The 20,283-nt window shown below is 39.2% G+C and overlaps 2 protein-coding genes across 3 annotated transcripts in view; one reads left to right on the top strand and one right to left on the bottom strand.

The window, feature by feature from the left end:
* Window positions 1-1,400: 1,400 nt before the first annotated feature.
* On the top strand, window positions 1,401-9,019 carry LOC132861076 (voltage-dependent calcium channel gamma-5 subunit-like). Its single transcript, XM_060892429.1, has 6 exons — window positions 1,401-1,540; window positions 3,965-4,172; window positions 5,447-5,533; window positions 6,572-6,712; window positions 6,798-6,943; window positions 7,432-9,019. The coding sequence occupies exons 2-6, from the start codon at window positions 3,977-3,979 to the stop codon at window positions 7,672-7,674; spliced, it is 813 nt and encodes a 270-aa protein (XP_060748412.1). The 5' UTR covers window positions 1,401-1,540; window positions 3,965-3,976; the 3' UTR covers window positions 7,675-9,019.
* An 869-nt stretch (window positions 9,020-9,888) lies between these two features.
* Window positions 9,889-20,283, bottom strand: part of cyth3b (cytohesin 3b) — a 41,796-nt gene continuing 31,401 nt past the window's right edge. For both annotated transcript variants that reach the window (XM_060892428.1, XM_060892427.1), the window contains exons 9-13: window positions 20,137-20,248; window positions 12,708-12,784; window positions 12,527-12,598; window positions 12,093-12,247; window positions 9,889-11,437 (exon numbers count right to left, since the gene is read on the bottom strand). In XM_060892428.1, coding sequence (XP_060748411.1) covers window positions 11,365-11,437; window positions 12,093-12,247; window positions 12,527-12,598; window positions 12,708-12,784; window positions 20,137-20,248 — 489 coding nt within the window. In that variant the 3' untranslated portion in view covers window positions 9,889-11,364. The remainder of the gene's footprint in view (window positions 11,438-12,092; window positions 12,248-12,526; window positions 12,599-12,707; window positions 12,785-20,136; window positions 20,249-20,283) is intronic.

Here is a 20,283-nt window from a genome sequence, read left to right as displayed (position 1 = left end):
TTGTAACATTACTCGATCATATGTCATAATAAATCAGCTAAAAATTATAAATGCACCCCCTCCCCATCTACTGTATCACCTCGCAACAGTGCAGTGTAAATAGGAGAGCACAGGTAGCTTTGGAGGTGTAATCTAGCTAATGACACTCCCCACATTCTAACTAACTAGCTAATTCGTAGTAATTTAGACATATAATAACAATACAACAAGTAGGTAAAAATAAATCATTGTCTTAGGTTAATAACTTGTGTAATGTTTTATTATAATAGTACCCGTTATAGTTAATAACAACAAGGTTGTTCACACTGGACGTTGCGTTGCCTTTATATCCGAATGTGAAGCTAAGAAGGAATCGCATTATGTGTGAACATCCTCAGATCGACACAAGACGACTCCCTCCCTCCACTTCTGTTCTTTTTCATTCTTTTCCACCTTTTACAAAGTGAACACCTTTAATGGTCGTGCTTTGGACATAGATAGATAGATAGATAGATAGATAGATAGATAGATAGATAGATAGATAGATAGATAGATAGATAGATAGACAGGTATATAGATAGATAGATAGATAGATAGATAGATAGATAGATAGATAGATAGATAGATAGATAGATAGATAGACAGACAGACAGGTATATAGATAGATAGATAGATAGATAGATAGATAGATAGATAGATAGATAGATAGATAGATAGATAGATAGATAGACAAACAGACATGTAGATAGATAGATAGATAGATAGATAGATAGATAGATAGATAGATAGATAGATAGATAGATAGATAGATAGATAGATAGACAAACAGACATGTAGATAGATAGATAGATAGATAGATAGATAGATAGATAGATAGATAGATAGATAGATAGATAGACAGACAGACAGGTATATAGATAGATAGATAGATAGATAGATAGATAGATAGATAGATAGATAGATAGATAGATAGATAGATAGATAGATAGATAGACAGACAAACAGACATGTAGATAGATAGATAGATAGATAGATAGATAGATAGATAGATAGATAGATAGATAGATAGATAGATAGATAGATAGGTAGGTAGATAGATAGGTAGGTAGGTAGATAGATAGATAGATAGATAGATAGATAGATAGATAGATAGATAGATAGATAGATAGATAGATAGATAGATAGACAGGTAGATAGATAGATAGATAGATAGATAGATAGATAGATAGATAGATAGATAGACAGACAGACAGACAGACAGTTTCGGCTGCTCCCTGTTTGGTGTGTCTTTAGAATCTTGCCGGGCTTCGTCTCAAACCGCATGTGAAGTGTCATCGTGTGCTGTTTGGGACAGAGCAGTTATTTCACACGCGCGCGCGAGCCAGTGTGATTGGAGGACACACTGCTGCTGCAGAGGAAGAGGAATGTTCTACTGAGTTTCGTCTCCACAGCTGGATTTCATTTCATTTCATTTCTGAATCAAACCTAAGTGTAATCAGCTGGACAGATAGTTTATCCACACCGGAGCTCCACAGTCCATCTTTATCTCATCTTTCTCGAGGTAATGTTTATCTCTCTTGTGTACAGAAGTAAGAATAACAGGCTTGTTGTCTAGTGTTTTACTGCTTTAATTACATTCACTTCTGTTAATTATTGTGTGCATGTTTTGTCTGAATAACTCTCACCTGCAGCTTGCTTTTACTCAGTAAGGTTTAAATCCCTCAGATTCACGTCACTGTAGTTAGACAGTTTAGATAGTTTTATATGTTACATTTAAAGTCGTATTTATGTCAGAAATAAAACGGCACGCATCTAACTAACACACACACGCGCGCACACACACACACACACAGACGCGCACGCACATACACGCGCGCACACACACACACATACGTGCACACACATACGCGCACACACACACATACACACAGACACACACACACGCACCGAGCAAGAGAGAGATGCATACTTTGTATTATACAGCATAGTATTTACATTACATTTATTTACACTACATTACTTCAACATGATGGATTTTTCTCTGTACCTCTGTATTTGTATTCTTAAGAAATAAAAGGCATTGACATTACAATAAAAAACAACTAATGCTGTAAATCTGGTGCCCTTAAAGAGGGTAAAGTGCACATCTATATGAGAGATGTTTTAGAGAATTGGTGGCCCTTTCGTTTGTCAAATGTGCGTGTATTCATGTGTGTGTGTGTACAATATGTGGATTGTGTTTAGGTGCAGCCTTTTGGAGAAAAGCAGAAAGAATACAGCATCTGGAGACTAAAGAGATGTAGATGTAGAGGGCAGATCTTTGGAAGAAACAGGAATGATTCATCACTCTTAGGTCACCTGGATGTGTAGATTAGTCAGTTGGTAAAAAGGTTCCTCCTCCTCACGCTGGAACGGTGAAGTGACTCATCCACTGATGCAGGCACATTTTCACACACTTCTCTGGCTGTTTGACACAGGCGATGAACGTCGATTGTTTGACACACGTGAGGAACGTGCTGCTTAACTAAATCTCATTTACATTTCTAATTAAATGTCTGTTCTGCTAGCAGACTCTTTTGTAGAATAAAAACAAACTCCATGAAAAACAGCAAACATCAGACTCGGAGTTACAGTAGAGACTGATGGACGTGTTTGTACTGTAATGCAGGGTTAATGTGTTTATTTGTATTTTTTAGGCCCTGCATGCAATTCAGATAGCAAAGCAGTCGACTGTGAGGATTCTAGTTTGTAGAGTTATGACCGAGACATTAGCTAAGGACTTTCTTAAAAAAAAATTAACATATTCAATCCAAAGTGCTATTATGATGAACATCGGCTCAAATGCTTCCAGATTTTTTATTCCATTTTAGCAACCTCTACGGACAAACCTTCAGTTTTCCCAGTCTGTGTGATTAGACATATGAACTTCCTGAGCCCAGCCATAGCAGCTGACATGCAGTGTGCAGTACAGTATTTATGACATGCAGAAGGTGAACAAACTGTATTACAGTGTAGGTTGAACAGAGGACAGCCTGTGTGCAGCTAAACCTTGTACACAAAGAGATTTTCAAAAGCAGATACTAACTCTCACTCACTCACTCATTTTCTACCGCTTATCCGAACTACCTCGGGTCACGGGTAGCCTGTGCCTATCTCAGGCGTCATCGGGCATCAAGGCAGGATACACCCTGGACGGAGTGCCAACCCATCGCAGGGCACACACACACTCTCATTCACTCACGCACTCACACACTCACACACTACGGACAATTTTCCAGAGATGCCAATCAACCTACATGCATGTCTTTGGACCGGGGGAGGAAACTGGAGTACCCGGAGGAAACCCCCGAGGCACAGGGAGAACATGCAAACTCCACACACACAAGGTGGAAGCGGGAATCGAACCCCCAACCCTGGAGGTGTGAGGCGAACGTGCTAACCACTAAGCCACGTGCCCCCCTCAGATACTAACTCCATCCTCAGAAATATAAGCTTTGGTACTTTGTTCGGCAAATACTTAATATGACATTTTGACCTATTGACTGGAGACATTAGTGAGAAAGTTTGGCTTTAGGTTGGGGAAATGGTTCAAATTTCAAAATTTTCGAAGCCGAGCCAACGGTTCAGGAAGGCGGAGCTCATAGATTGGACTTGACTAATACGCATACAGTGTTAGGGAAAAAGTATCAATATATTTGTGTGTATTTATGTATTTCCTAAACATTCATCCATACTGAAGACTTGATCCACTTAATATGTTCCAGCCTCAGAGATAGGTGAGTGAGTGAAACCTTGTTTGTGTTCGGTTCAAAATGATTTTCCAGAAAAACAGTGAAGAAAACGATTAAAAGCCACTAAAGAACGATGCATTCCTGGCAGAAACAGATGCATTTTTTCAGTCCCACTGTGTGTGTGTGGGTGTGTGGGTGTTTTCGATCGTCATTCTTTATCAGCAATTTTGCCGTGTTGTTTAATCTGCCTGCAGGAGGCTGGTGGTATGAGTGTGTGTGGCAGGAAAGCACTGACCCTGCTGAGCAGTGTGTTTGCAGTGTGTGGCCTGAGCCTGCTGGGCATAGCTGTTAGCACTGATTACTGGCTCTACCTAGAAGAGGGCATCATCCTTCCCTTCAACCAGAGCACCAGCATCCACACATACCTCCATTCTGGCCTGTGGAGGCTCTGCTTTCTGACAGGTGAGGAATATCCTCTCACAAAATGCACTGAGTTTCAAAAAGTAAAGACAGTTTTGAGCTGCGTACCGGAGTGTCAAAGCGTCTGTCGAGAATTAGAATAATTAAATAATAATACTAAAACTAATAATTAAATAAAGCCCTGTTTAGGGACTGCTTTAAGAATGTTACTGTCCAGCTGAAGCACACTAATCTTTTGTAGATCCTACATGATCACACCAACAACCGAAGAAGCCAACACAAGATGCAAGTAATAGTATCAACACATATAATTAAAACACAACTCACATAATAAAAACCTATTATTTATAGTTTGTGCACAAGCTGTGCTAAAGAGGAAATACACTTAAAAGTTCTGTTATTTCACTTGGCTTATCATTTTTCTTTTCACCATCTATTCAAGCAAATTTTACAGTTCTTCAATGCTGTGCAGCTCAGCCACATCTCAGCAATGTTCGGCTGGAAAGCGTCAATGTTTTCTGCAGCTTAGTACTGCCTTCACTATAAGACAGGAACTGAAACAGAATGAGAACAAACATTACAACACAAACGGCTCACAGGAGACTAGTGTCGTGAAGGTGAATTGTGATATTTACAAGTAAAAAAGAGTGAAATACTGTATTTTTTCCTCAGATAACCAATCTTGTTAAAAAGATAGAGTGAGGGCACAGGGTCTGCTCCTGAAGAGAAAGGGTTAAAGGTCTAGCTCTGGGGCAAAGCTGGGATTTGAACTCATGAGCAGTTGAACCTTTAGCATTGTAAAATATGCCATAATGAGTCGATAATTAATTCTCCGTCTGTGAAACAGTAAGTAGAATTCTTTATATGGATATTGTGGTTATACACAATGCCCAGATTAATACGGTCACATGCACACACGCACGCACACACACACACACACACACACACACACACACACAAACACACAAACACACACACTAGCATGTGCTCTGAATGAAACAGCAAGATAGCCAAGCTAAGAAGTGGTCCTACAAATATTAAGTACAAATATTTTACTGATTTCACACTCATGGGCTATAAAAGTAAGTAAAGAAATTTATAGCTATTTATAAAGATAAGAAAATGTAATGTTGGTTAAACGTAATCTACAAGTGATGAACCTGTGAGTGCATCATGATCCGCCAAATGTCAATGCATTTTAAGTGTGTGAGTGTCAGAGAGTCAGTGTTCTCTCTCTCTCTCTCTCCCTCTCTCTCTCTCTCTCTCTCTCTCTATCTATCTATCTGTCTGTCTTTCTGTCTATCTATCTGTTCTAGGAGAGGAGATGGGCCGCTGCTTCACTATAGAGTATGTAATGCCTATGAGTGTGCAACTGACCAGTGAATCGACAGTCAGTGTCCTGAGTAAGTGACTTTCTCTCTTTCTATAGCCATGTGCAGCATCTCGCTGGGATTATAGAAAAAGGTCTTATTGCTAAGCCTCCTTCTCTTTCTTTCAAGAAAACATAAAATGATTTTTTTTTTATTCACAACATCCTACGTGCTTTTAACAAATGGCTTGCACTGGATTTGTCAAGTGATATAGACACTGTACAGAGTAAAACACCTCTAGCTGTAAAGTCCATTGGGGTTAATCTATTTAAGCCGGTGTTGCTCTCACATCCTTAATACCATCAGCATTAGCGTCATCCACAGTGATTTAAAAGGTGCGTGTTAAAATGCCGTATTCAATCCCGAGCTTGGGTTACTGTCTGTTCTGTCAAGTTTCACATGTTCTCTGTGATTGTGTGGGTTTTCTTAAGGTGTTCTGCTTTTCTACCAACTCCCAAAAACATGCAATTTCATTTGCCCCTTATTTTATTTTCTATTATGTTTTTTTATGTCCTTGTGTGTATTTGTTATAGTTTTATGACTTTTTCTATATAAAGATAAAAACCCTGTGTTATAAGTTTCTACCCCAGGGGTTTTAAAATAGTAACAGCAAGGTACTGATTTGCATTAAAATCTGCTTTTAACATGATTCTAATACATTAAAAAAACTGTATGATAGGCAGAATCTTTGTTGTGGATAGCGCCCTCTTGTGGTAAGGAAATATACAAACCTGTACCACATCTGCAGCTATAATTTAGTCACATAAAATATGTGGAAGTGAAGCTTATACCTGTTGTGCACTTGCACTTCCAAGACAATTGACAAGTGATCCCTGAGGAACACGTTTTCTACAGTGTAGGCTACAAACAACAAGAAGTAACATGCAATCTCCAGGCTACTGTTTTGATTTGGACTTCCTACAGTAAATAGATTATTTCTCTTTCTAACAAAGTTTTCTTTATGTGAATGTATTTATATGTATTTTTAAATTGCATTTACGGTCTAAGGCTTTGTAAACAAAGATATACATTTTATGTGTAAGTATGTCCTATAAAAACACCTTTACACAGAGTTGATTCGCACAGCCACCCCCTTCCCTCTGGTCAGCCTCTTCTTCATGTTCATCGGCTTTGTGCTCAGTAACCTCGGACACGTTCACCCTCATCGCACCGTACTGGCCTTCGCTTCGGGAATCTTCTTCATCCTCTCAGGTACTGGTACGTGTTAGCGCTTCTATTACTTGGTCTTCTCCTTATTGTTCTCTTGTAACACTCTGTCCTTCTGTGTCTCTGTTAGGACTTTCTCTGGTGGTGGGTCTCGTTCTTTACATCTCCAGCATCAATGACGAGATGCTGAATAGAAGTAAAAGTAATGAGGCCTATTTTAGCTACAGATATGGCTGGTCCTTTGCATTTGCTGCAGTCTCTTTTCTACTGACAGAGGTAAATGTGTGCAATATTATTGTGCATGTTTATAAAGACATCTCTGAATTGTCTGTAGTGTATGAATGGGTGTGTGAGATTGTGTGTGCATCTGTGCCATGCGATGGGATAGTACCCCTACAGTCCTCTGCCTTGTGCCCTGGGCCCCCTGGGGTAGGCTGCAGGTTCCCCGTGACCATGTGTAATAGAAGCATTACAGAAAATGGACGGATGGATTTCTGTAAAGCTGCATTGTGGCAATAATTTCTAAAAGCACTATACAAATAAAACTGAATCAAATGGAATAATTCTAAAACCTTACAGCTTAAGTGCTTGCAGCTCAACAGTCAGTTATTAGCTGGAATTTAAAACTGTCATATAATGATTTAGTATATTATAATGTAAAACTGAGGTTATATTTGACTTTTAAACGTTTAAAGAAAATAACAGAATACATATTGGAACTGGGATAAAAGGGACCTGTTCAACTTGTTTGCTTTTCTGTTCAGAGTGCAGGCGTCATGTCAGTCTACCTGTTCACTAAGCGCTACACAGCTGAGGACCTGTACAGGCCGCACACGAGCTGCTACCGGCCGCGTCTCAGCAACTGCTCCGATCACTCCACCCAGTTCCTGCAGCGGCGGCACAGTCCCTCAGACATCTCCAGTGAGGCCTCTCTCCAAATGAACAGCAGCTACCCAGCCCTGCTCAAGAGCCCTGAGTATGAACAAGTCTCCTCCTCACTCTGCTGAACACAGATGGAGTGATGTGAAGGTTGGCAGGTAGACAGGGAGAGAAATGTCTGACTGGGCGAATAGATGGAAATCATTTAGAAGAGGTATTTTTGTTTATATAAATGTAATGTAGAGACACCACAACTTTAGAGATGTTTTTTAACAATTTAAAATATAGCTGTTCATATGACATAGCTGTCTTAGTATTGTTGATTTCGTAGTGATGCTGTGAACCGATGAACCGCTGAAATGATTTTTGTCTTGCTCAAAATTATTAAGTCTTTTTCACCAGCAGGGGGCAGAAATGCATCACTGCTAACCTGCTCTTCCTAACCAACCACAATGACTGGGTTTATTTACAACTGATTATTGACTGCTTTTACACTGTGGATATTTATGCTGTACAGCCATATTAAATTAAGTAGAAGTTTTATGACTATGGCTCTAATATCGCAAGCAGGTAATCAGTAACAGATGCAGTGTACAGTAAGGCGTCTGCATTCACTTTCCAGTTCCATCTGCTCATCTTCATAACGAGTCTCTCTGAAAGATCTGTGAAGTTGTTCTTCTGTATGACAGAAGTGTAGTGATAGGGCATCAAATCAACAGCAGAAAACAGTAGGTCCTTTATACTTTAGTCAAGTTTGTGTAAGATGTTTATGAAAGTAAACTGTATGAAACTACAAATTCCTGCTAGATTTAAAAATCTTCTGGTGACCCTGAAGTTTACGAATCGTCTATAAACATCGAAAAAGTTTTTTAAGTTACAGCAATTATCCACATCCCCAAAACATCATAGACAGGTGATAGAAAAGGTGGATTTGGTGTAAATTAGTTGAAAAGTAAATGGTTTGACATGAGAATTTAGATAAAAGAAGAAAACTACACTGTACATGAGTACAGCACATCATTTAGGAAACTGAACTGGTGACCGGTCATGGACTGGATGTCTCTAAAATCGATGCGGAAAAGCCAAGAGGAGATGTCGTTAGAAAAGAAGACTTATCTAACGACAAGTGACTTAGAAAAGAGATTATGGCACGCTATGGATTTTACAGATTTTATGGCTCATTGATCGGTCAGATCGCATATCACTCTTTGAAATGTGCCAGTACCAAGAAACCCAAACACTGATAAACTTGGATATGATAAGGATTAGCACACAGTTGTTTACTCCAATTATTCCTGCCTCTAAAGTGTTGAAGAACCGATTTATAAGCCAGCTTTCATCCTGTGCTAAAATACAAAAACAAAAACAAAAAAAAAACATACCATGCACTAAATATCTCTAAATGTGTTCACTGCCAGACTTAGCATGTGCTATAGAGTATATTCCTGCCTCATTCAATACAGTGCCATTTCTCCTGAGTGCATTGAATGTCTAGTCTTTTCTGTCTTTATGGATGTTTGTTATGTTTGCCTAATTTCTTTAATTATTGATTATTTCATGTTTAATATTTCGTTAATTTTATTGCCATTAATATGAAAGAAATGGGTCACAACCCCATTTTTAAACAAATCCATGTGTGCAATAGAAAATAATAAGCTATTTGAACACTTTAGAGTTATATGATCTGTTGAGGGTGAAATGACCTTACTAGCAGTTTACACAAACCCTTTCTGGAAAAAAAAATATATTATATTTTTTTAAAAATACAATTCTTGCATAAATGATCCCACAAATGATGTGTGAATAAATTTGTTTGTATCCATCAAGATAAATCCAGTTCACTGTAGGGGAATCCTGAGCTGGAAGACAAGGCAAATATTAAACAGAGACCACAATTCTAACAAATATCGTCTGGGAATCTTCAGAGTTCTGCAGTTGAGGTTTTTTCACAATTTCAGCTATGTGAGCAGTCAAATTCAACATAAAAACATTGTTCATTATCCAGACTTCAGAGGGATCAGCAAAAGCAGTGAAGCCTGGAACACAATAAATTAAAGTCACTCTTCTTCACTGAAGTCAAACTACTTTGAATTTAAAGGAGTAATATATTTAAATAGTATGAATTTAGTGTTTTTTTAACTGTAGCCTATCGGTTTGGACCAGTTGGGTTTGGGAATTGATTTTCACACTGTCTGAATCCGTTCTTCTTTTTCTCTTACTTTCTTTTTTTTATTTGTACATATGCCCATATGCCAGGACGGATCTCTTACTAACTACTACAGGTTCTTCTCCTCGCAGGAAGAGACATTGACTGTGCAAAATTAATATGGGCACTCCATTAGTTTCAGAGTTAAAGCTTTATGAATGTTTTATGTTAATGACCAATAGCTTTTACAATCATATAAAAATTAATGTATAGCTTCACAGGGTAGCTGAAGATAATATTCCACCCTGGGCTAGTGCTCTTATTATACAAATACATAGAAATCAACATTTAATAATAATAATAATAATAATCTGAATCACGACATGGCGGCAGTATAAAGCTGCCAAAAGGAGTTTCCCAAACTATAGCTGTTGTGATTTATATGCAGTAACTCGTACATACACAAAGAAGACAACTGTTTACATTATTTACACATAACTTAAGTCCATCGTATCAGCAATTACAGCTCAAACGTTTCACAGAGAAAATAAATATAAAAAGATATACACTTATGTTTGTAAAGGGAACATAAATGCAAGCAAAAGTTTAGCTTTGAACAGGGATAAATATTCACAACACATCAATACGTTGTCAAACTTCTACATCAAGAGTCTCAGAGGAAAGAACTGATCTAGGATCATTCACGTCATTATAATCATAAACAAGTTTAAAGACTGATCCCAGGTCAGCACTTGCACACTGAGTAGAGCGACGCATGTGGCTCAAGGCCTCCCGAGGTGAAACCAATAGAACCTGCCGTAAAGAAACAGACATCTGTGTAATATTTGTGTTGTAAACTCTTCAGTCACACATTTCCTTAACGGTGGTCTTAGCCCTGTGGTCTCGCTTAAATGTCGTCTCATTCCTAAGGACTAAACAGAAAACTTATACTCACTGGCACCAGCCCATTTACAAAGAAAGCCAAAATGATGCAAAAACATAACTATATTTCTTCTAGTACTTTGTCAACAAACGAAAGAAATCAGTCCAGCTGACTTAAGACTGCCACATAGTGTTAAATTGCATTCCCACATTTATATAGCTTTTATTTATGCTGTTACTCTTGACAAACTGCACAGAACACAAACTCCTTCAGCACCATAGTGAGATAATAGTCTATGTCAGTTAGAGCTGCAGTGAAATGAAGAATATAAAGTGTGGATGATTGGAGTACGCGCTAACTCTCATTGGTCATTAAAGAAACACCTTACGTTAAGAGTTAAAATTTGCTTAATAATAAATATAACAGTTACTGGATGCCTGTTTACTTCCATAATCCTTATGGGCTCCAGCTTTCTGTTCTTATTAATCCCATGAGCAAAGTGTCGCTTTAGTGACTGGGGATAGACTGAGGTCTGAACACACTGGGATTTCACGGTGGAATCCCATCAATCCGTAATCCTCTGGTCTCTCACGTGTGCTGTCCATGTGTGCTCGCTAACATCCATGCAAGTGCAGGGAAAGCACCAGCGGCAACACTGCGCTCTTATAGATAGAGGGAAATTGTAGCGGAATAAGAGATAATGGGCTTAAATTGTGGAGAATCGTCCACCGTGACAAGGTCCTGTGTCGATGACGGCACAAGGCCTCACGTATGGCAACGAGGCACTCATCACTTTTTGTTGGCTATGCGGCGTTTCCTGGTAGCCAGCATGTCGTAGAAGGGATCCCTGCTGATGCTGGCTCTGAGGAAACAGATGAAATGGGAAGCCATCAATTATGGGCAAAGAGGGAGGGGAAGCAGAGACTTTCAGGATCTTTGATATGGAAATGCAAGCACATTTCTACAAACCCCTGCTTTAACTTGCTAGAAAGAGAGAAAGGTTTGTTCAATGACCTAGTTAGGTTTCTATGGTTTCTGTAGTTAACCTACCGCCCCTCTGATTGCTCAGAGTGAGCTTTTTTTTGCTCTGGTATTAAACAGTGAGCACCCTGACGCACTTAAACTGGCCTGAACAGCAGGTTTATGCCCTACAAAGAGCGCTCCAGTTTTCATGGCCCAAAAATGCTGGTATGATGAGCTACTTCACTGTTAGGAAAAAAAAAATACCTCAATGAACTTCATTAGCGTTAGAAATGCTAAACTAGCGTTAGCGATAGTTGACATAAATGACGTGTGAGAACTGGAGCTGCTGGTGCTCTCTCCATCATGGGGCTATAAGCACTGACTAATCTCCTTACTGATTCTGGCAGTAAAAAACCCATGACAAGTATGGAATAGTGGTGGACGGGGTGCCATGTGAGGCAAGACTACATGTTGTTTCAGATCGTATACATCTGCAGTCCCTTCAATGTGTCAGTGTACTGCCACTGAAAATTTACAGGGTAAGGGGTTCTTACTTTATAGACTTGATCCATTCCTCTTTCTCCTCTGGTGTCGGAGCCGATATCCTGTAGACCACATGGTTCCCTTCCACCACCCGTCCATCGGCCTCTGTCTTACATGCTTTGATTACCTGACCTTTGTGGCTGGGGTTGTACAGCTCGAAGCAGTTCTGAGAAGGAAAGAAAGGTGTTTAATTCTAGGTATTAGTAATAGGTAGTAGGTAATAGTTATGCAAGAATCTGATTGTTTTTAAACTCAAGTAATCAGATGCACTTTGGTCTCATTTTAGGTGGACAATGTCATCAAAACAGAGTATTTGCTTTTTCCAGCCAACATTTTTTTTTTTTTAAATTTGATAGCAATCTAAAGAAGATGTCATGCAAAGACAACCAAATACAAATTCACATCTTGCTTGTCTGTTGGCTAAGAGTTAAGAGATGACACTCACAGGCTTCCTGGGCTCATCCACTTCTCTGATACTGAGGTTCTCCAGAGGAATGATTCCCCGTGGCTCCTTGTCCTGTGACGCATATCGATCACAAAACAGTCAGTGGAATATTTTACTTTTGAAAGAGACTTCAATGAACACCACACAACACAAAGACATACTGTAAAGGAAACCTACGAACCGTTGTGTACTCAAAGTAGTACAGGCAGTTGTCGGTTAAAATGAACCACCTCCTTTTCCAGGTTTTTACTCTTCCTCCTGTAGAAAGAAAGCACATGATGGTGACATAACTAACCACAGTCCAATATACACATCTGATCTGAGATAACATCAAAGCGGTCAGTGGACCGTAACAAGGCAAATATTTTTACACCTGTCATTTAACCCATGAGTTTACTGAAAGACCTTTGCAACAAAACACACATTTTGGTATTTATTTATTTTCACTCGTGTGCCTGGACCTTCTCAGACGTATTCACTATTTCAATTTAGAACAGAACTGAACTCACTTCTCTGACATGTGTCCGATTAACAATTTGGTCGCAAAATCAAACTTAATATGTAAATGTGTCATTTAAACAACAGTAAACACTTTCAGCGCTGAAGTAAACAGTTGCATAAAATGTGCTCAACATATTTCTACATCGTGCACCATCTGAATCGAACCCTTGGCCACACAAGCGATTCTAGAAATGTTCCTCAGCCGTTTGGCTGTAATGCATGCTTTTCATTCAAGGGATGCTAACACCAGAACCTGGTTCTGTACGAGGAAATACTCTTGGTGCTGGTGTCCAGAGGAAAAATAAATGTAAATTTACATTTTAAACATAATATAGTGAGGTGTACTATGTGGAACATTCACCAGTAAGATGTTAATTAGGAAGAAGGATCTTCAGGAATGTTCAGTCTTCCAGTTTTTAATTTCACAAGGTTATAATTAGTTAATGTTAACAAGCAATAAGTAAAAGCAACAAAGTAATTAACACACAATTCATTCATTCCTCAGTAATGGCTTTATCCTCATTAAAGTTGCAGTGGATCCAATGACTACCGCAGGAACACTGATCAGATTCCAGTCACTCACACAGTACATGAAGTACGTAGATGATTGTTTAGAGGAACAGTGAATTTTAAAATGATTTATACACACCTCAGTTAAAACGGCAGGTTTTGGTAATGTGGAAAATATAAAAGCACGATGAATAATATCAGATTTTTTCCGCTGTTGTGATACAGCAATCAGGAAAAAAAACAAAAACGTTGACTTAAAGAAAAACCTTCCAGTAACCCGGCTGCATAAGCGCACTCTCCCTTATATAATGACGGATGCCTCTGTGCTCAGAATGAACCAATAGCATTCAATCTCACGTTCAAATGTATTCATAATACATCTGTCATCAATGTAGGGATTCTGATTAACCCCAAATAAAAACCAGCTGTTTCTTTTCTTTACATCTTCTTGGCATCAAAAACAAATGGAGAAAATGTGGCACTGCAGTGACATCACCAAGAACAGGACATCCCTTGAGAACTGAAGAAAGGACAGGACAAAATCTGTTGAGAGCCCTCTGGATAGAAATGCTGAAATATCTGGCAAGTACTGGTCACAAAGACAATAAAAGTCACAAGTATGAAAGAGGTCCAGTGAAATGGAACAGCAGGCAGTGTCTTGTGCTCAGGCGTTCAGATGACATGGAAAAAAGGTCTGAACACGTCACTGCCACAGGTCAGGGCAAAGGAACCCTGGGGCAAATGAATGAGGTTGTTCATGTAACTGGGAAAATCCTTTTAACACCCACTTATAACTGCGCATTTATAACTGTCTTCAGCAATATCCTGAAACACTTTCAGTTTCTGATGCTTTTGTCAGTATCGGAAGGACAAATAAAACACCCATCTGTTATGGACATTAACAATCATTAGACATTACTGTTACCCAGAAACTACAATACAACTTAGACACAAAGGCAACTAATTTATTTTCCTGTTTCCTCCTGGTTTGGTTGAACTTCATTTCACTTCCTGTGTACTGTGCAAGGATCACGCTTCTTCCCCCTCGTCATGTTTGTTATTTGTGTCGGGAATACATTTGTGCTCAGAAACCAGGCATCTGGTATTGGTGGTGCATATTAGCCTGAGTCATGTGGAGAACCCTCGCTGAGTGCGTCATGATCCCTGGGAGTGTACAGAGCTTAATCTGTTACGGGAAAAGCAAACTGCAACGTTTTCTCATAACATGTGTTGAGTTGCTAATAGTGACGACGGACAAAGCAGCAATGTAGCGTCGGGGTGGAAGCAAATCCGAAATATGGTTATGCATTAAAGGAATACAAAAAATGTCAGCATGGCTAAGTGTATAAGTATAAGCATGACAACTCTACATATACCAGATTCCATTTCTTATTAGCAATTCCAGGTGTGTTTTTTTTTTGGCAGACATATTCCTTTAATGCATAAATGTTGATCTTTGTTATGGAGGTGAAGTTTCCCAGCACAGAACTTAGGAATCTGGGAAGAGATGATGCCTGAGGGCTAAAATGACACATTAAGTAATACGGTGCGCAATGTTGGGTAACACATGCTCACTTGCGGGATTTGGCTGGTTCACATAACCACAGGGCATAGAAACAGGGCAGGGAACTCAACATGGTTGAATTGATTTTCCAGGTGTGAAGCTAAAGGCTAATACAGTTGACCTAAATACTGCTTTATCTTAAGTCATCAAGTGTACCATTGATAACACCCACAAAAATGTCTATAGTATATACAGTATAAAGTGTTGTGTGCCTCACATCAGCTACATCGTTTCTATCTTACATGTTTACAATATTAAATTTGGGATGTTTCCATCACTTAAGCTTCAGTATGTAAATGCTAATCAGGTATTCTCTACATCATACATCACGTATGATTTCTTAAAAGGAAAAGAGAATATTTAATGCAGCACGGACCTGGTGTGGAAGTTACATAAGTGTTGGGGCTAAAAGGGGCTTTTTAAACTTGCAGTAGTTTAACCTGGTTCTGGGGAAAACAGAAATCTGGGTTTTATTGTTTCACGTTTCACACTGCTCATATTTTACCAGTTAACAGTTAACAGTTAACAGTTAACGGGGTTAACAGTTAATCTTGGGTTAATGTTCTTATTTGCATATTTGTGTCGTCAACAACCACGACTGATAAATACAGCATGCAACGCTTTAACTAGCAGCTTGCTTATTGTCTTGTTGCTAAGCAACTATCCAGCTGTAACGTTCTATGCTTAACAGTGTAAAAGCACCACTAGAAGGCTTCAGAGCAGATAAATTACAAGAGTGAAACTTTCTTCTACTTGGGGTTAATATTGGGGTTTAAACAGTGATAACCCAGGGTTAAGCGCAGTGTGAAAAGCTCTAAACAGTCTCTGTAGCAGATAGCCTAACAGGGAGTTAGATATGAAGCTCAATGCATCATCATTTCCTGGTTCAGTGAATATAAAGAACTTCCACGGCTGTTAAAGATAAGCGTCAGGCTTAAATACTGAGCTGATATTGAGTAAATTTCATGCTGTATGTTTTCTATGATGTCTTCATAGCACAGAGCTGTTAAAGCTGATTGGTCAGAAGGTTGTGATGCATTTTCTATAACAGTAGCTGTGACAGTATTGTCAGCTGTCATTCAAATTTATGGTTTATTTTAATACACTTATTCTAATACAGTATTATTTCATTAGCAAGAGCTTTACAAAATCCAAGGCTCAAAATAAATTCATTGAAAACTGAGATTTAACTAAACGTTGATATACTGAAGATTTATCCATATAATGATATATAGATATTTATGGAAAAGTCTCCAGTGCGAGTACTGTGGTAGTCAGAATCATCTTACATCTTATTTTTATTAAGAGAGAGAAAAAAAGAAAGGTTGGTAAGGGAGGGACTGTTTAGGGAATGAGGTAGCTTAGTTAAGGTTGTTAAGGTGTTGGACTGCTGGAAGGTTGTGAGTTTAAATCCCAGGTCCCTCAAGCTGCATCTGCTGGGCCCCTGAGCAGGGCCTTTAACCCTCAACTGCTCAGTTGTATAAATATATAAAAATAAGGGCGGCTGCCAAATGCCGTAAATGGAAATGGAAGTATTACAGGAACTAACTTGTCTCATGGACATTCCATGACATGAAGCATAACCAGTTCCAAAGCATGACACCTAGTACAGCTAAAGCTAAAAGCTGTGGTGTAAGAGGAAAAAACACTTAAGGGTGTGCTGTTATAGGAAAAGAATCAGCTTCAGGGTGGTAATGTCATCACACCATGCCCATAACAGTACTCCACAAAGTGTTTTATTTCTCACATCATGTACTGTAAGTATCACATCTGTCAAACACATAAACATGTGTCGCTACACAGGAGGAATGTTTCATTGCAGTGGAAATATTCGCCTTGATTACACCACATTAAAGACCCCCCAGCAAATTTCCCTCTTTTAGAGGTTAACCATAAATCCGTTTATAAAGTCTTACGATTCTTATGGATAACACATTTGTTCAATGTAAGATATTTAGGATTTAAAATGTTACACGTAATGTCATTTACAGGCTATTCTTCAGCACAACGTCCATAATGTATTTACAAACACAAAGATCAGAAATAACATTAAAATGGAGTCCACAAGACCTCTGAAGGTGTAGCAAGATATTCAAAGTTTTATTAATGTTATGGATGATCAGTATATATATATACAGTATATATATACAGTAATACCTCGAGATACGAGTTTAATTCATTCTGTGACCTTGCTCGTATCTCAAATTGCTCGTATCTCAAAGCAATTTTCCCCATTTAAATTAATTGAAATCCCATTAATCCGTTCCAGCTCGCAAAATTCCACTCCAGTTGTTTTGTTTGTGTTTTGAATATGAAAAATGTACAGTACCTGTATTTATAAATGACAAATATTGTATAAAAACATACAGTAATAAAAGAGAATGTTAAAAAAATAAACTGTTTTACTTTACGGAAGATGCGCATGGAGGTTGAGGGAGGAGTAAACAGGAGGAGGAGTTAGGAGGAATTACACTTTCACTTTCGTTCACTTACTCCCTACTGTACACTCTTAATGCTACTTTACACTTAAATGGAACTTAACTAAACTTCACTAAAATTAACGAACTTAAATCAAGCATCGTGTTAGTTCTGGCGGGCCACGTCGTCAAGCGTGCATCAGCTGTTAATCAGCTGTTAATCAGCTGTCCACTACGCGCACCAATCCGGTTACGACATCCATATTACCCGAACATTTAAATTCCCATTCATAGAGCTGCGTTCTAGCGCTTCGCTGCTGCCGTGATCTAAACTCCCTCCTCCAACCCCGACTCCACCGAGCCGGAACCTGTGTTCGTTGTACCAGTTTACGTCATAAATCTCCACATATTTTTCTCTCTCTCTCCCTCTCTCTCTCTAATTATTTCATTATTTATTTATCCATTTATTCATTTATTACTTTCCAAAAATGCGTAAGCAAGCATCTCTAATACTATGCATGATTAGTGGTTCTGTTATACGGGGGGTTTATTCTATTTTCTAGTCGCTGCTCTCCCAGCTCTGTCCACGCATGCGCACGGACGGGCACGTGGATTTTTGTCCAGAACAGAACCATACCGTCAACACTAACTGTATGCGTATCATCTAATAAATTCTCTTTTGACAAAGTGGTCCTGACAGAACTGAAATTCTCTTAACTTAACTGAACTTAATTGCTACAATTTCTGTTTTCTTTACATTAACTTTGCTTATTTTACTTCATCGATTTTCTCTTCACTTATTTTTGCCTTTTTTGTCATTCTTTCCTCACTAACATCTGCCGGTCATTTTAATAAAATCCTGTCTGCATATCAGATGCGGTGTAGTCGCTCAAGTTAAAATTTTTTTAACGGATCCAACGCTCAAAACGGATCCGAAAATTACGGACCCGCAGATGGTCGGCACCTCACGCAGCCCCTTTGCGACTCTCCATAGGAAATGAATGACTTCCTGTTTATCGACCGTCGTTTGTCGTGTGCAGTGGAAAGGCGGCTTTAACCGAGTGAGACGCGGGAAGCTGAGGCGGGGGAAACAGAGCACACGTGGTTGTTGGGAATCTTTGTTTCGGCGGCGGCGGCTCAGATGCTCGTATCTCAAAAATTTGCTCGTATCTCAAGGCAAAAATCTGGTCGAATCACAGCTCGTATCTCAAAGCCGTTTGTCAAAGCACTCGTATCTCGAGGTACCACTAGATATATATATAAACACACACTAGTTCAACATTTTTATGCTGAAATTGCCCCCAACTGTTATTATGCTGAAGTGGGACTGTGCAATATTTTAAATTAGTTTTGTACTTTTGGTCTCAAGCTCTTATGCAACACCAGGGTTCCTCTGAGGAAGTACTACAATTATGCACCAGTCATTAAAAAAATAATAAAATATGTGTGTATTAAAATGCACTTCCCTTCTCAGATGTTAAAGTATGAGCATTCTAAACAATTTTCCTTTGTTATATTCTCCGCATGCTATTTTTAGGTAACTGTAATAGATCTTTGTAAAGTAGGAATGTAACTTCTCTCTCCTTACCACCTAAGGGAGATTAGGGTGATAGAGTAATAACTCTGCACACCAGAGCTTCTGGCATGTATATGAGTCTGCAGAGAGCTTGCATACTGCTGGAGGAATGTGTGTGTGTGTGTGTGTGTGTGTGTGTGTTCCAGGCCAGGCAATAATCCAAAAGTGTGAGTCTCAACCAGGCTGACAAACAGCAATGTGACCCCTGACCTTGTCTCTCCTCAGCAGCCAATTAGAGAACAGGTACTGGGTTTAAATTGCCTCTGTGAGGAGATGCAGATAGCTTTGGAATGACAAGGGGATGCAAGGATCAAGGGAGGAGGTGAAATGAGGAGAGAGGAGGAAGGACAGTTGGGATGGAGCGGCAGTGCTCTCCGAGGTTACCTACCTCCTTGAGAAGAGACAGGCAGACACACAACAGAAGTATGGGAGGAATGGGGGTGCAGAGGGAATAAAGAAACACAAGAAGGAACGTTTAACAATAAACGAGCCACACGCAACCACATCTAGGACCAAAACTGCAGACATGTTGTGAGGAGGGGTGGGCAAGTATTAAAAACACATGTGAGTAAATACAATGTAGGGTAACAGTCAAAACCCCCAGCATTTCATCTGGAATGACGCCTGGGGAATAAAAATAGCACAGTGGTATAAACATGCCTCGTTTTGTGAGACACCTCAAGAGTCCTTTAAATCAAGATTAATAAGTAAGCATTAAAATGTGATGATCTTAATAATAATATTTTACATGTATTTCACCTTTCATTACATCTTTCTTTACAGAGTGCCCTATTTGTGATGAAAGGCCACTTTGATAATTAGCAAATGCTTAATTATGGCGGTTATGAACCAGTGAATGGTTGTGTTTGCCTAGTATTCACTCACACCACTCACTGTGTGAGGAAACCCAGTGTTTCTCTGGAGGACTGATGTGTGATAGCACTGTCGGCGGAGTGGCAGGGGGTGGAGAGTAACACCACATTCAGAGCTCAGTGACCGGAGAAACAGAAAGTGTGTGAAGAAGCTTCCTCTCTCTACTGACCTAGCTTAAGCAACCAGCCTTCTCTGTCAGGGTTGAAAAACGTGTGGGTCAGGTCGTTGCCATCATCCTCCGGGATCTTAAAAGGCTCACTTTTAATGCTCTCGTACAAATTCTGATCAGGAGCAGGAGAGGGAAGGGAAAAAAAAG

Source organism: Tachysurus vachellii, chromosome 18, assembly GCF_030014155.1.
Source record: "Tachysurus vachellii isolate PV-2020 chromosome 18, HZAU_Pvac_v1, whole genome shotgun sequence".
Taxonomy (NCBI): Eukaryota; Metazoa; Chordata; class Actinopteri; order Siluriformes; family Bagridae; genus Tachysurus; species Tachysurus vachellii.
This window is presented reverse-complemented; position numbering and strand designations above follow the sequence as displayed.

What these genes read in the sequence shown, in the direction of transcription:
- LOC132861076 (XM_060892429.1), top strand. Translation starts at nt 3,977, where the DNA reads ATGAGTGTGTGTGGCAGGAAAGCACTGACCCTGCTGAGCAGTGTGTTT. An exon ending in ATCGACAGTCAGTGTCCTGA is followed by an intron (nt 5,534 to 6,571) that starts GTAAGTGACTTT and finishes ACCTTTACACAG; the next exon opens with AGTTGATTCGCACAGCCACC. An exon ending in TCTCTTTTCTACTGACAGAG is followed by an intron (nt 6,944 to 7,431) that starts GTAAATGTGTGC and finishes TTTTCTGTTCAG; the next exon opens with AGTGCAGGCGTCATGTCAGT.